Source organism: Macaca fascicularis, chromosome 1 (assembly GCF_037993035.2).
Source record: "Macaca fascicularis isolate 582-1 chromosome 1, T2T-MFA8v1.1".
Classification (NCBI taxonomy): Eukaryota; Metazoa; Chordata; class Mammalia; order Primates; family Cercopithecidae; genus Macaca; species Macaca fascicularis.
Window position 1 is genome coordinate 5,845,620 of NC_088375.1, and position 14,908 is coordinate 5,860,527.

The 14,908-nt window shown below is 33.5% G+C and overlaps 1 protein-coding gene across 38 annotated transcripts in view; it reads right to left on the reverse strand.

Annotated features, from left to right (window-relative positions):
* SDCCAG8 (SHH signaling and ciliogenesis regulator SDCCAG8) overlaps positions 1-14,908 on the reverse strand; it is a 250,336-nt gene that overhangs the window by 128,026 nt on the left and 107,402 nt on the right. For all 38 annotated transcript variants that reach the window (XR_012433004.1, XR_012433027.1, XR_012432919.1 and 35 more), the window contains one exon: positions 355-497. Coding sequence is in view for 24 of the 38 variants with exons in the window: in XM_074036211.1 (XP_073892312.1) it covers positions 355-497 (143 nt within the window). In the remaining 14 variants the exon portion in view is untranslated. Of the gene's footprint in view, positions 1-354; positions 498-14,908 lie in introns of those variants that run through there.

The window sequence follows — 14,908 nt, forward strand, 5'->3', positions numbered from 1 at the left end:
CTAAATAAATTCCTCACATCCTTCAGTTCAAGATTTTTATTAGACGTAGAATTAGCAGAAGAGGTAGTAGTGGTGGTAGGAGAAATATGTCATTTTGCTTATATTGATAGAGAATCACCTAAATATTTGAGCATTGTAGATGAAAGGTTTTGTAATCTATCAGTAATTCCCTGCCACACTTATCATTCACATGTCTGGGTGTTTTGCTTACCACATCTCCACTTTTCTTAATATGCCTGAAAGCTATGTGTGAATTGAATGACTAAGACTAACTCTAACAACTGTTTGGAAGCCTGTGGCAAAAATCAGTGGAATGAAATCGGTGCTATGGCGCATAATGGGATTAGGGAGTACCTGGTGAGGTGCAGTTGGTGCTCGGATTCGCCCAGCAGTTCTGTTAGTCTCAGGCACTCCTCTCTGGCCCGGGCTGCCTTCTGCTGCTCCTGTTCCAAGTGTTGTTTGCTTTCACCCAGTTCTATTCTCAATTTCTCTATTTCCTTAGGTAGAGAGAAGGGGAAAAGCATCCATATAAAATACATGCACTTGAATTCAAAATTAGCTCATTTTTAGTTTTTTGCCATGAATTTCAATGTGATAAAAAATTATTAGAAAATTTAGGCTAGCTTCCATTTTATGACAAAAGGAATTAGCACATCCAAAAATGCACATGAGTAAGATTTTATTTTGGATTGTAAAATGAAGTCTAATTTTAAAACTGAAATGATTAAATGAGAGCAGTCAAATTGGATAATTGCACTTTCACTCTAAGAGTTATTCCCTTTAAAAAGTAATATTTACTTAAAATGTGACTACCTTTAAAATGTAACATTTTTGTGTGAGATTCAATCAGACACATGCAGTGATTTACATCAAGTATGTACTTTTTATTCTAAAAGATAAATTTATGGCTCCATTTGGGTGTTTTGAAACCCAAATTAAAGGTAAAATAAATAATTTAAGAGATTTTTAGAAAATTGTGAGGTGTAAAAAATGGCATGATTATGATGTTCAATATTACTTGGAAAAAATAATCCAGGAAAAAAAACAGCATGAGAAATTTAAGCATTGAGAGTGTATGAGATTTCTGAGCTAAAATAATATTTCCATTTAAATTTGTAATTTTAAAAGTCAACAAGAACACTCTAAGACTAATAAATATGAAAATATATGAAGGTTTATTTTTTGGTTTCAGGGTGAAATTATCCTTATCTTACTGAAACTCAAATATTTCAAAGCAAAAATACCTTATATAGGCCATAATTTTAAATAATTTATATATTAAAGTAGAAATATTTATTTATCAATAGAACATCTGTAAAATTAAGTCAAAGAAAATAAAAGATGAACCTTTAAAAATATTAGGCTATTAAAACAAGAAAAAAAAAAAAGAAAGGGCAGAAATATTTTCAAATTCAGCAGAAAGCAAGAAACAAATTTGATACAGAAAAAATGCAACCTCCTTTTGGAAAACAAAATTATGTGTAAGTAGAGGGATTTAAACTTAGTATTTAAATAAACTTCCAAATTTTCTCATGTCCTTATTCAATATTCTGAACAACCTCCAACTGCATTTAATACATCATGTAGGATAAATTAAATAATTCATTTACACTTTTTCTTGTATTCATAACAGTATAAATATTCAGCTTATCTCCATCAAAACCATACATTAACCAACAATATAATAACTTAGTACAGTTCTCAAATATGGGTTTATTTGAAAAACTATGAAATAATTATATCATTTTCATTCAGTGTAGATTTTCTGTATCTTTCAATTGAAATACTAAGTTAAACTGACTTGTTTCTTTAAAATATTGTGTTATTAAAGTTAAACCCATATATTCCCAATTTCATAATTAAATATAATTAAAGAGATAAAAATAAATAAAGAGTATTAAATGTGTATTGTTTAACCTTTATAAAATTAACAAAAGCAAAGAACTATAGAATTGGAAAGATATGCTAACTTTAAAACTTCAAAAATTAATTCATTAATTTTCTTACACAGTCCTATATGCAAGAAACTATACTAAATAATATGATGAATTCAGAGTTCCCATCTCTAAATTCAGTAGTTTATAATTCATCTGGGTAAATGAGACATATATACACAAGAAGACTATCAAAATGCAAAGCATATAAAAACACCAACTGAGTTATAGAGAAAATTCATGCCTCAGTAGCCAGATGAGGGATATATTAGCATGAACAAGAAAAGTGAGAAAGAAGTGAGGGCACAAAAGCTCTGGAGTGATACTTTCGATCACATGAAAGCTCTTTAATTGTAGATTAATAACACTACCTTTTTCTTATAGATCATAGGGTGACATTAATGGTTTAAACAGGTATGCAATATGACAGAGGCTGAGCTTGAGAAAACTGGATCAATGTGTACAATCAATTTACGGTGGCAAAGAATGGCAGAAGGAAGACCATGAAAAGATAATTGCAGTATTCCAGACATGAGGAGTGGAAGGACTTAAAACAGAAATACAAAGAGAATATGTTGATTTTATGGAAGTAAAAGGAGCGGAATCGGAAGACCAAAGATGACTCCAGAATTTTGAATTGAGAGAAGACAAAAGAATGACAGAAACAGAAAATGTATAAAATTCCAAACTTTTTTTTTAAAAAGAAAAGATACAATTTTTGTAAGCACTATGCAACAATAACAACGTATGTACCTTACACTGGAATTAGATTTTAAGTAAAATTAGCTGCTTTCTTTTTCTCATGGAATAAAAAGTCAAGGGTTGCATTGCAGGACAGTCCAAACACAGAGGTAAAGAACATGGGTCTAACAGCCATCACAGATCAGGGCTCCAGACACAGCTCTGGCACTTTTCTGTGACCTTGGACAAGTCATTAGACTATTATATAGTTTCTTCCTTCCAAAATCGGAGTGATAACAAGCTCCTAAAGCTGTTGTGAAGATTAAATTAGGCTGAGAATTCTTAGCAGAGTGCCTAGCACACAGTAAAAGCTGAATAAAAGACAGCGAATATCATTATTACTGATTTTTCCCTTTGTCTTTCAAGAACAGAAAAGTGGTAAGAAAAAATGACCCACCTAAGAATATATGACTCTCTCTAAAGAGTCCTCAATTCATAAAACTTCCCCCTTCTCAATAAAGCGGTATTTTGGTGAAAACTGAATAAAACTTCATCTATTGTAATTTCAAAATGTGAAATGCATTTTTGTTAGGAAGATGGAAAATCACTGCCTGCTTCTGATTATCCATGCCAGCGAAAGAGCTTATTGGTGCAGATAATCAAAATCAACAAATAATCTAACCAGCTGGACCAGGGCTCAACACTTACTCCCTGAGTCAGGAAAATCTGCCATGGCACCAAGTCCGACCGTTAGAAGAGAAATCTCTTGCCAGAAATGCCATGCTCCCACTGGCAGGATAACCCTTTGCCTCACCCAACTAGGTCAGAGCTGCTTCCCTGGCTGTATATAGTAGCTTGGGGATGGAAGACCAACCATAGCCATAGGCCAATCGTACATTACTCTCAAAGCACACTATTAACCTGCATGTCTACAGTGCAGTTTGATGTGGCCATCTTTTGGCTAACTGGGCAAAGGCAGGTCCAGCTAGCTTTACACCTTATCAAAAGATATCTTTCAAGTCATGACTATAACCACCAGAACAACTCAAAGTAGAAACTATTAAAAGTGATCACTGCTAGAAAACAGTACTGGGGATCAAATGTGGAAAAGGGGAGACTTGATGCTGTTCATTTATATCCCTCCACATTGTAGGAAGTTTTTTTCTTAATCATGGGCATATGTAACTTTATTTTTATTGTTGATTAAATTTGCCCGTCAAAGTAATGTACCTAATTTAAGTCACATAGTACTAAATGGCTCATAACAAGGAACAGCAGTGCCCATGACCTACCTTCCCTATTTCAAACCTAATCTCCAATGGCACACACTATTAGCTCTTCTGATGTTTATCTTCATATTTTTAAAAGACAAACTTATATTGCTATTTCTTAAGTTTTCAATATTAGACCTTTCTTATGGGAAGAAGGGTGACAATTTAGGTCTCGTACCACCCACCCTACATACCCACCTCATGCTCCCATATAATGATTTTGGTTAAAGCATTAGTCAGTAGTTCATTTACATTATAATGATTATGAAAAATTTGCTCACTACTGAGAAAAGCATTCTCTTGTTTAAATTAACTTTCTTACATATCATTTTATTATTTCTAGAATTAATTGCCTAGTTTTTTAATAGTTTGTTTTTCTAGATAACTGACATTTTTCCCCAAATATTCAAACATATCTGTTAAACAACCATCAACAGTATTTTTTTCAAATAACCAAACATATTAGATAAAGTATAAGTTCTTTTAAAAAAAATTTTCTGGATATATCCCTCTTGGCACCTTATGTATGGCCTGGTTGATCTCTATCTTGTGTCAAGCCTTCTCCATACTCTTTTAGAGTTCTTTGTTTTCTGGGTCATAAGTCATCATGTTTCTCAATTTATTCCCTTTTTTGGTATGAAAGCTATCTCCAGGTAGCTTTCATAAGAAAAAGTACACGAAAAACACATTTTTGAGTATTCACATGCCAGAAAATGCTATTACTGTATGCATACACTTGATTGTTTGGCTGGGTATAAAACTCTATTTTGAAATTAGTTTTCATTCAGGATTTTTAATAACTATTTCACTGTCTTCTAGATCCTAAGAGTACAACTGAAAAACCCTGTACCATTCTGATTCTTAGTACCTGGTCTATGATTTATATTTTTTTCTTTCTGGAAACTTTTACAGTCATCTCTTTTTCCTTGTCATTTTGAAATTTTGCAATGCTGAATCCTGGAATGGAGCTGTTTTTCATTCTTTGTGCAGAGTTTTCAGTGAGTCCTTTTCAATCTGAAGGCTTACTTTTTTTTTACTTTGAGAATGTTTTCTTCTACTATTTTAAAATATTTTGATGCCATACACTTTAGCTCCAGGACATTAGTTGTTGGATTGATTATCTCATTTTCTTATATTTTTCCATCTCTGTCTTCTGATTGTAACTTCTGAAAGATTTCTTTGACTGATGACACCTCATTTTGAATGTTAAGAAAATTTTCTACTCCTTTTGTATTTCTATGAGCTATTTCTTTTTATTGACACTTTTTGACATAGCATGCTAATTTTAATCTATGAATATAATATCTTACCTATTAGAATATACAGTATTTAAATGTTTTCCTTTGCTCTTTATATGTTGCCTCAGTTTCCTCCAGGTTCCTTTCTTGTTTATCTGATTTGGACTCTCCATTATGGTGTAGGTTTTCCTCAAATACAGGGTAATACTTGGCTATCCTTTTATATTTAAGAATGAGGCAGTTAATAAACGTGTGGGTTTAATAGTTTGGGGGTAATATGATAGTTTATTTAGACTGTTGTTCAGCAAATATTCACTCCCATCTCTCTTCCACTGAGAGTGGAATACATTACGTCTCCCCAGGGACTCTGGGCTTAGCCATATGATTTCATTTGGCCAGTGGAATTTGCATGGCCATAAGGTAAGCAAAAATCATAAATATGTTTATGTTTAGCTCATGTTCTGGTGATTAACCAAGAGAAGTGTATGCACTGGGTAGCCGCTGCCCCTTCAGCTTAGCCCGCAGAAAGAATACATGGAGATCAGACCCAAACCCCAACCATAGCCCAGACAACGCACAACCCACAATCTGAGGCAGAAACACCCAGTCAAATAGAGCACAGATCAGCCAAATCTTACTTGACCTGCAGACTCATAAATACAAACATACATGATTGTTGGTGCAAGCCACTGAGTTTTGTCAGTATAAAATTATTACTTGAAAGGAACAAGGAGTGTTACAACTATACATGACCTTAGAATTTTATTTGATCTTTGAAACAATTGCATGAAACCTACAGGGCAGGTATCTTTGTTTATACATATAAGAAATTTTGGGTCAAAGACATTGAAAATTGTCTAAAGCAGTACACCCAAGCCTTGAACCAGATCTTCTAACTTCACTGCCTTCACCACACCATACAATAAATTATGCAGTTGCTTTCAAACATTTTTTTGGCCAAGATCCATAGTAAAAAATTCATTTTAAATCACAATTCAGAGACACACACACATATAAATGTAAGAAGCATTTCATGAAACAATATTAACTCTTATGATGTGTCACACACTCTGACATTTCCTATTCCATCTTATTTTATTCTACTTCTTTTATCTTATCTTACATATTTATTATTTATTTATTTATTTTTTTGAGACACTCTGGCACCCAGGCTGGAGTGCAGTAGTGTGATCACAGCTCACTGCATCTGTGACCTCCTGGGCTAAAGTGATCCTCCCACCTCAGGCTCCCAAGTAGCTGGGACTACAGGCATGCATCACCATACCCAGATAATTTTTTAAAAATTGTTAGTGGAGACAAAGTATCGCTATATGGCCCAGGCTGGTTCAAACTCCTGAGTTCAAGCAATCCTCCCACCTCAGACTCTCAAAGTGTTGGGATTATAGGCATTAGCCACTATGCCTGGCCAATTCCACTTCTTTAAAAAAAAATTTCCTGCTTCAATCTATAAAATTGATTTCACAATCCTACAATTTGAGAAGCATTCTATACTTCAGATAATTAAAATATATTTTTACATAAATTAATAGAATCAAATAAAAAGTTTCATTAAAAGAAATTCTACTATACATTTTTCCTGATTTCCTAAGAAAAAATATCCAAAGAAATGAATGTAAAACCTATTTGAAACATTATACAACATCTTAATTCAAAAGGATAATTTTGCCTGGAAAGAAAAGAAGCATAAACTATAATACCTCAATGGTAGTGATTTATTCCTGCTACTAAACATTATGTGACTTAAAAATTATTTTTCCATCTTTAATATAGGGTGACTTGTTTGTGTAAGAGAAGATGAGAATGGGGAGAAAAAAAATTACAGTACAGTAAGAAGACTAGATCCAAAAACCCTCACAAGTCAAAAGAAGGAACTGGTAGATTTGAGGCTGACAAATTTTGACAATGTGAATTTATCACTCAGAAGCCAATGGATGAATTCAAAGAATATATTTCCAAAAGCAAGGTAGTACATAATACTGAATTTTGAAACATATAACCTATCACTTGGGAGAAAATAATCATTTATATAAAGTTCTGTGTGTGTAAAAAAAAATGTACTCGTTGGAAATTTAGTATTTACCAGTTCATACTTTTATTAACTTACAGATGTTAAGATTGATTTTGTCAAATCATTAGTAAATTTTTGTCTACAGCTGCACTAGCTAGCTTTGGCTACTTAAATTTAAGCTAATTAAAATAAAGAATTTAGTTCCTTACTTCATTAATCACAGTATAAGTGCTTGGTATCCACATGGTGATTCCATGGCTACCATATTGGAAAGTGCGGGTTTAAAATATTTTCATCATCACAGAAAATTTTTTGGCATAGCACCGGTCTAGAATATAGCCAAATGTATTTCTAAGACTCATTTTCCAAGCTAGACACTTGGGGAACCAGCCTATGTGAACAAAAGGATATTATAAATAGTAACTCATTTTGGAAACAGCCAAAAATGATTGTCCTCTTCACTGTGGAAGATGTAGAAGGTTGCTGATACCATTCTAGAAATCCTGTTCACGGTTACCATTGTTGATTGCACATAACACTGACTTAATGCTTTTATTGTGGACTTAATAGTAACACTGATACCCATTAACATTTTTGAGTGCTTACCATGTACCAGGCACTGTCTTAGCATTTTATATTTTAAAATTCCATTCTGTGTTCATGACAACCACATAAAAATAAGTATCCTATTCCTGTTTTACAGATGAGAAAACTGAAGCTCACAGATGTTAAGTAACTTACATAAGATTATACAGTGGCAGAGCTGAGATTCAAAACGGAGTTCGTCTGATTTCAAGTCCTATAATCTTTCTACTACACCATATTGTCTCCCTAAACAATCCTAGATCTAACAGAAAATAAAGAGGAAATGACACAGTCTGCCTTCTAAAACCTCTTGGCCTATAATGTGACATAGGTGGAAGACACAAATAGCACAGAGACAACTGGAGAAGATACAGCTCAGATGACACGGATCAAATATCATGCTACCAAACACAAGGATCTCAATGTGCAAAGCCCTGGGCCTGGTTCACTCTGAGAAAGCATTTCTCCTGGAGACTTTAGGGCTAGTGACTTGAAGACGTCCTGAGGTTTGGATTTGTTTAGCCTCAGGTCCCACTGTCTACACCTTTTACAACATGATGAACTCCATGCCAGCCTAAGAATCAACATGCAACTTAACCCTCAGCCTTCCCAACAAAATATGCAACATTTTTGTGGAATTTTCAGTTTTCCAATTGCTTCCAATGTGGCTATTTAATCAATCCTTACTCTAAGCAAATATTCTTGAAGGAATTTTAAGAAACTTCTTTTTTCTTTGCATAATGTTAACAGAAGTAGCATCAACTGATCACTTAAATTCAGAAGCACTTCCTCAGAGCTAACGTAGCTCTCAGCCAAAACAAGTGTTCAAAACAGATGAAATGGAACTATGGCAGGAAAGAAGTGCCTTTCTAAAAGTATGTGTCTAAAGAAGAGAAGAATTTAAGACATCTGATATAAAGCTGACTGTATTACATTGTGACAATAAAGCAGACTTTTTGACTAAGCCAAGTTTACACCACTGTTCTGTCATGCCAGGAGATTCCGTGGCAAAAGAATCACTACAACTCTGTGGTCAGTTTACAAAAATGAGTTCAGGTGATAGCTCTACTTTTTTGGACAGGTTTAATAAAGACTTTATGTTTGCTAAAAGTGAAAAAAAAACTTGCTTTGCATTCCTATGAATGTAAGTTTCTGATCATCATAGACAAAATATCAGGCCATTTGTTAAATCTGCAATTTTTTTTCTTTAAAATAATATAGGGCCTTTTTTGCCCCAATCCTATCATGCTTTTTCAGTGTTCTAAATGACTAAAACATTAACAATGTTCAAGGTATTGTATGCTGACATATTTGCATACATAGATAGAGATCTTGACTTTTTATGTCTGCTGATGCTAGGAGCAGACATAAAAGTTGTAAAGGAACATTAAGATAGCCCTGGATGAGGGAAAAATCTGAAATAAGATGTGATTGTTGTAAAGCTATAAAAGAGAGGTGATACATTTTTCAAATGATACATTGCAAAAGAGTTGTTAAGGTATTGTGAATATCACCAAGAGTAACTGGGAGAGGTAGATTCAGATTACAGATTGAAATGGATAAAGACAACCCAAAATTGTGAGTAAAAAGAGGTAAAGTGAAAGAAGACAATGTTGAAATAAATAGAAAAGTCTTAAAATAATGAAGGAGTCAAATATATAAATCTCCTAATTGTTGACCACACTAGTTATCAGCTGTCAATGGTGTGGAGTTTTAAAATTGTCTGACAATAAGTTTTGCATTGGTTCAATACCAGAAAATGTATCAAGAGCTGAACTGTAAAAGACAGCCATCAATTACAATGTTAAAGAACCTACCACTTCAGAAGCACACCTGTCCCTTGCCCAGGTTGTATCCTTCATTTCTTACTTTTAAGGCCCCCTGTTTCTGCTCTTGAGTTTGATGCAAATGGCCCCCAAGAGATGCAATCTCTTATCACCCTGCTATGTGGTACATTTCATCCTTGTCTTCAAACATTATGATCATAAAATCAGATGGTTCACAGTTACTGCAATAGGAACATGTAGTATAGCTGCAACATGTAACAGAAAGAGATAAATGGAAGAAGTATGGGTGACTCCACCCACCATTCAACTTAATGAGTGAATGCCTTGGGGTGAGCACGAAGAGTGAGACATGAATCCACTGAGCCCTTGGTGGGTCACGGTACATGTGTACCTTTCATAGTATGACCATCCGACAACACTATGTGGTAATTTCGTCTACGAAACAGGTATATTTTTCATACAAAGCACAAACATTGCCAAACACAAGTCAACTTGTTTATCGACTCCCCATTTGATTAAATAGCAATCTATCCCAACAATGAAAGTAAAATGATATGGGTTAAAATCTTTGAGATAGGGTATGAATGTCTCCAATGTGGCAGGAATATATGGCTCTAAATGCATATAAAATCAGTATAGACAAATCCATGTAGACTATTAAATTATGAGGAACGGATGAGATGTTTTAAAGTAATTTTGATCACATGTAATATTTAACCTTTTAGGTTGAACTTGGAACATAACCCCCTCCTGAAATGTCACACCACTGCGATGAAATACACTGAGTTTATCTTACTGGTAGGATTTATTTCACTGGCTTCACAAATAATTTTTATTCTATGTTTATAAACATTCTGGAGACGGAAGGGACCCGTTATACCTTACTACACTTACTAGGAGAAATTCATTGTTTTTGCCTCCGCTTGTGAAGATCTTAGATTTGTCCCTACAAATATCAAGGGTCTGATATCACTGTAAAGATTTTGAAAGCGGCTTCCTAATAGCGCTCTTCCCCTCACTCAGCTGGGGGCTGACTGTTTTTAGTACCTGACTACTGGAGGACTACAATGTTTACTGTATCTGTAGGAAAAACATCCCGGGAGTGGTGCTCAATCACTTACAAATCCACCTAAAGGAAGTATCATCCAAGAGAATGTTTGTTTTGTTCGGAGCCGCATCACAAGAGCTATGTTAATGAAGTTAATAAACTCAAAACATTTTGGATACTTGGCAGTTCCTTGTTCTGCAAAGCTGGTAATCCTATGGCATCTATTCTACTGCACATACTACAAAATGCTGTATTGGGACATTTAAATATGATGGTCTCATAATGTTGTGGAGAGAACATAACTAAAAAGACTAATGTAGACCTATATTCCTTTGCTTGGTATACCTATAAAAGGAATCCTTTAATATGCTATGACCACCCAAATGTTATGATTTCTAAAGAAAGAAAGGCTCAAAAAAGTAACAGTTTGGCCCTTCTTTTCTTTTCTCTTCTTTTTGTTTTCTTTTGAGACAGGGTCTCATTGTCTTAGCGTCACCCAGGCTGGTGAGATTATAGCTCACTGCAGCCTCAACCTCTCCAGCTCAAGAGATTCTCGTGCCTTAGTCTCCCAAGTAGCTGGGACTATACGTGTGTGTCACCACGCCGGGCTAATTTTTGTATTTTTTTTTTGTAGAGATGGGGTTTTGTCATGTTGCCCAGGCTGGTCTTGAACTTCTGGGCTCAAGAGATCCTCCTGCCTTGACCTCCCAAAGTGTTGGGATTACAGGCATGAGCCAATGTGTCTAGCTGGCTTCTCATTTTCTAGAAGACAATTATGTCAGCCATGTACTGGACATTCCAATTTAATGAAAGAAAAAATTATTTTCCACTTAAAATGTTAATATATAAGACTAATTTTATATACATGTATATTTACATATAATATTTAGATATATGCATCTATTTTAAGATATATATTAATATTATATATAGATGCATATATTAAATATATGTAATATATTCAAGTTGACTTATAATGCTATTTAATAAAATAGCCCTTGGTACATTAGTAAACAAAAGTACCAGGAAGAAACTGAGACTCCTGCTTTTCTTCCCTGCGATCAAGCCATGATCCTAGGTAGAAAAGCAGAAAGAGGGTAGCTGGTGAAGAACACCCATTATTTCTCAGGTGAGAGTCACCAGTGTAAAGGTGCCTTTGACCTGTGTTTGTTAACAAATTGGCACAATTTTTTTAAATAGCAACTCTAAATTTACTTAATGTAAAAAAAAAAAAAAAATTACACCTAACCCTGACCTAATCCTTTTGAAAGCACTTCAGAAGGATTTTTTCTTGCTATACTAGCGGTATTCAAATGAAAAATAAACTTGGAGTTGTTTCTTTCAAAATGAACTGCAAAAAAACAGGAAAACATCTTTTCTGGTGGGACATCTCCATATAGAAAAAGCAGTCTTTCCAATGGCCAATAAAAACAAAAAATCTAAAAAGTACAAAAGCTGGTAGATAAAAGAATTACCAAAGAAAAATAATCTTTAAACAGTTACCCAAAATGCAGGAAGACACATCAAAGCGTAATAAAAAGAATATTCATTACAGTTATTGACTTTTATTACCATTTGAAAATAGTTTTTTTTTGCCAACTGAGAAAATCATCCAAAGCAAAAATAAAATATAATAAAATAATTCCAGTTTAGGAAAGCAAACTGTTAATTTATTCCCTTAAACTATTCCTTCCCAAGCTCTCAATTCAATACAATAAATATTTCTGAGCACACACTATGTGCCTGCTATGTGCAATGTGCCAGACATTTTAAATATATATATATATATATATATGAATCCAGATGGCCAGATAATTTTATAGATATCTACATATACATATATGCACACACATATACACACTATATATACTATATATGAATAATATCCAAGCTATTTCACTCTTCATTTTATTTCATAACTATTAAAATATTAATTGATTCTCTATCATTTTGATAAAAAAGAAGTGCAAGTCCAATGATACATCTAAGTTACATCACTTCCTCCTCAAGTTTACAATCATCTGGGCTACAGTAAATAACAGAAATTCTTATATTACTCTTATTTAGTTTTCATAAAAATTTACAACAGAAAATTATAAGTATTAATATTAGGGCTTCAGGATTCATACTAAGTGAAGTCCAAACATCATTTTCACATGTTGTTGTTATATTTTGGGCTAATTATATTTACTTCTGTCTAAACATTAAAGCTATTAATTACTCAATAGAGTAATTGCATTGAAATTATACTGAAATATAAGATTAAAAAAACCTGGTCACATTGCCCACTACTAATTACAGTGGCGTAGCTCCTGCACCATTCCCTATGTATAGAAATATGGCTAAACACAAGTAAAAAGCAAGACTAAACATAAAAACCACACTAAAGCAGTTTTAATCAATAAGAATGACAGGCACTTTCAAATAAGACAAAGATGCTTTCACTATCTATAAAAGTAAAATAAACTTAAATGAACTGAAAATATTGCTATTAGTAAACTTATAACCAGTTTTGCCTTAAGAAAACTTCATAAGTCAATTTAAACGCAAGAAGTTAATGTATTATTGACTTCAAGTTTACAAAATATCTTTTTCATTATTAAATGTATTTACAATGCACTCAGGTTCTCATCATGAGGTTAAAAATACCTAAAAACCGACAAGGATGCCATTCATAATCCTAAATTGAAAAAACAGTTTTTTAAAAAAGTTTGTTCAAAATTGACACTATTACCTTAAATGAATAGCAGCCTAAAGGTCATTTCAATATGGAATTTTCAACAATTTTCTATACTTCTACATATGCTTCAGATGTAATACTTTCTCAGATACTAAAATTACAGGAAAACCAACATATATGCAGGCATACTTTTCAAAGCCAAAAACTTTTTAGTGTAGATATAAAAGTACTGACAACTACAAAAGCCACAATTTCCAAAGAAAGCTAGATAATTAGTCTGCTACTATTGCCATAGTAAATATAGTTTTTTAGATATGGTATCTGGTACTAAAAATTATTGTGTAAAAGAAACTGGCCCATTTATTCTTAACCAGAACAATAGGAAATTTTTGGCAAAACTATTTTGTCTCTTAGATGGTGCACACATTTTTTTTTCTAATATCACAAATTAAAACTCTTATACTAAATGGTACTCTTATAGAAACTCTCTAGAAAATAATCAAATATTCTGATTGCTAACGGGAATATACAATGAAACTTTTGGGTTATTTTGTACCTAACTTTTAAGACTTTGATGCACAGTATTTATTTAGCAAATATAATTCCTGTTCTTTAAATACTGTGCTGCTTATCTTTTTTTCTAAAGTGTACTCCTATCTAAATGGTCCCAAAAACATTTGGGAGTAAACTGCCATGCGAACATAAAATATTTTGTTCCATAAAAAACAAAATAGGCCTTTAGGAAAAAAACATGCAGTTAGGGATACATGACACCTCAGTCATCATCTTAATCTATCCCCTCCCTTTACAGGTGGGAACGTGGGACCCCAGTGAAATTAAACCACTCACTAAGCCCACTCAACTGTACTAGAACTCAAGCTCCAGACTCTTCGCCGATACCCATTTCCCTTCAAATGTGGAATAATGCCAAGCCACAATGCTAACTCAGTTACAAGCATAAATAAACTTCTATTGGCAATAATTAACTTTTCAATGCAATAAAGAAAACATATCATCTGTTTCTCCTCAGACAACTGTTAATCAACAAGAACTTTTTCGTTTTGCTCTTTTATTCTCTTTATTCTGTCAATCTCTGACAAGTAGAACAAATGTTAAGACTTACTCTTTTTTTTTTTTAAGCAGCATCTTAAAGCCATACATATTATTTCTTAATTTAGAGGGAAAAAAATGCATTTTCTTAGGTTTGGTTTTTGTCAATATTACTGTCTGGTATAGGTGCTAGGACAAAAGAAAATGTTTATTTTCTCTCAAACCAAGAAAACCTCAAATATTTGTTGTACCCATTAAAGGTCTCCCAGCCTTCTATTTCAAACTAAATGATTTTGTTTTGTAGGAAACGGTATTTTAATTTTTCACTAAATGAACTTCAAATAACTGAGAAAAGGAAGTCATATTCTTGTACTCTGGATCACTTAACACTTTAGACCATGGAATACAGCTCCTCTTCTTGCCTACACAAACACACCGGCTCTAGCTGAGGTCACCTCTCCTACCTACCTAGCTACCCAGTTTCTGTTACTCCTTGGTGTACCTAATTACAGAGAACATCAGTATCAATGCTCTGGCTCCCAAATCCTAAAGAGAGCAGGAGAGGTAAAGTATTACCAAAAACATACCTAAAGCATTCTCACCTT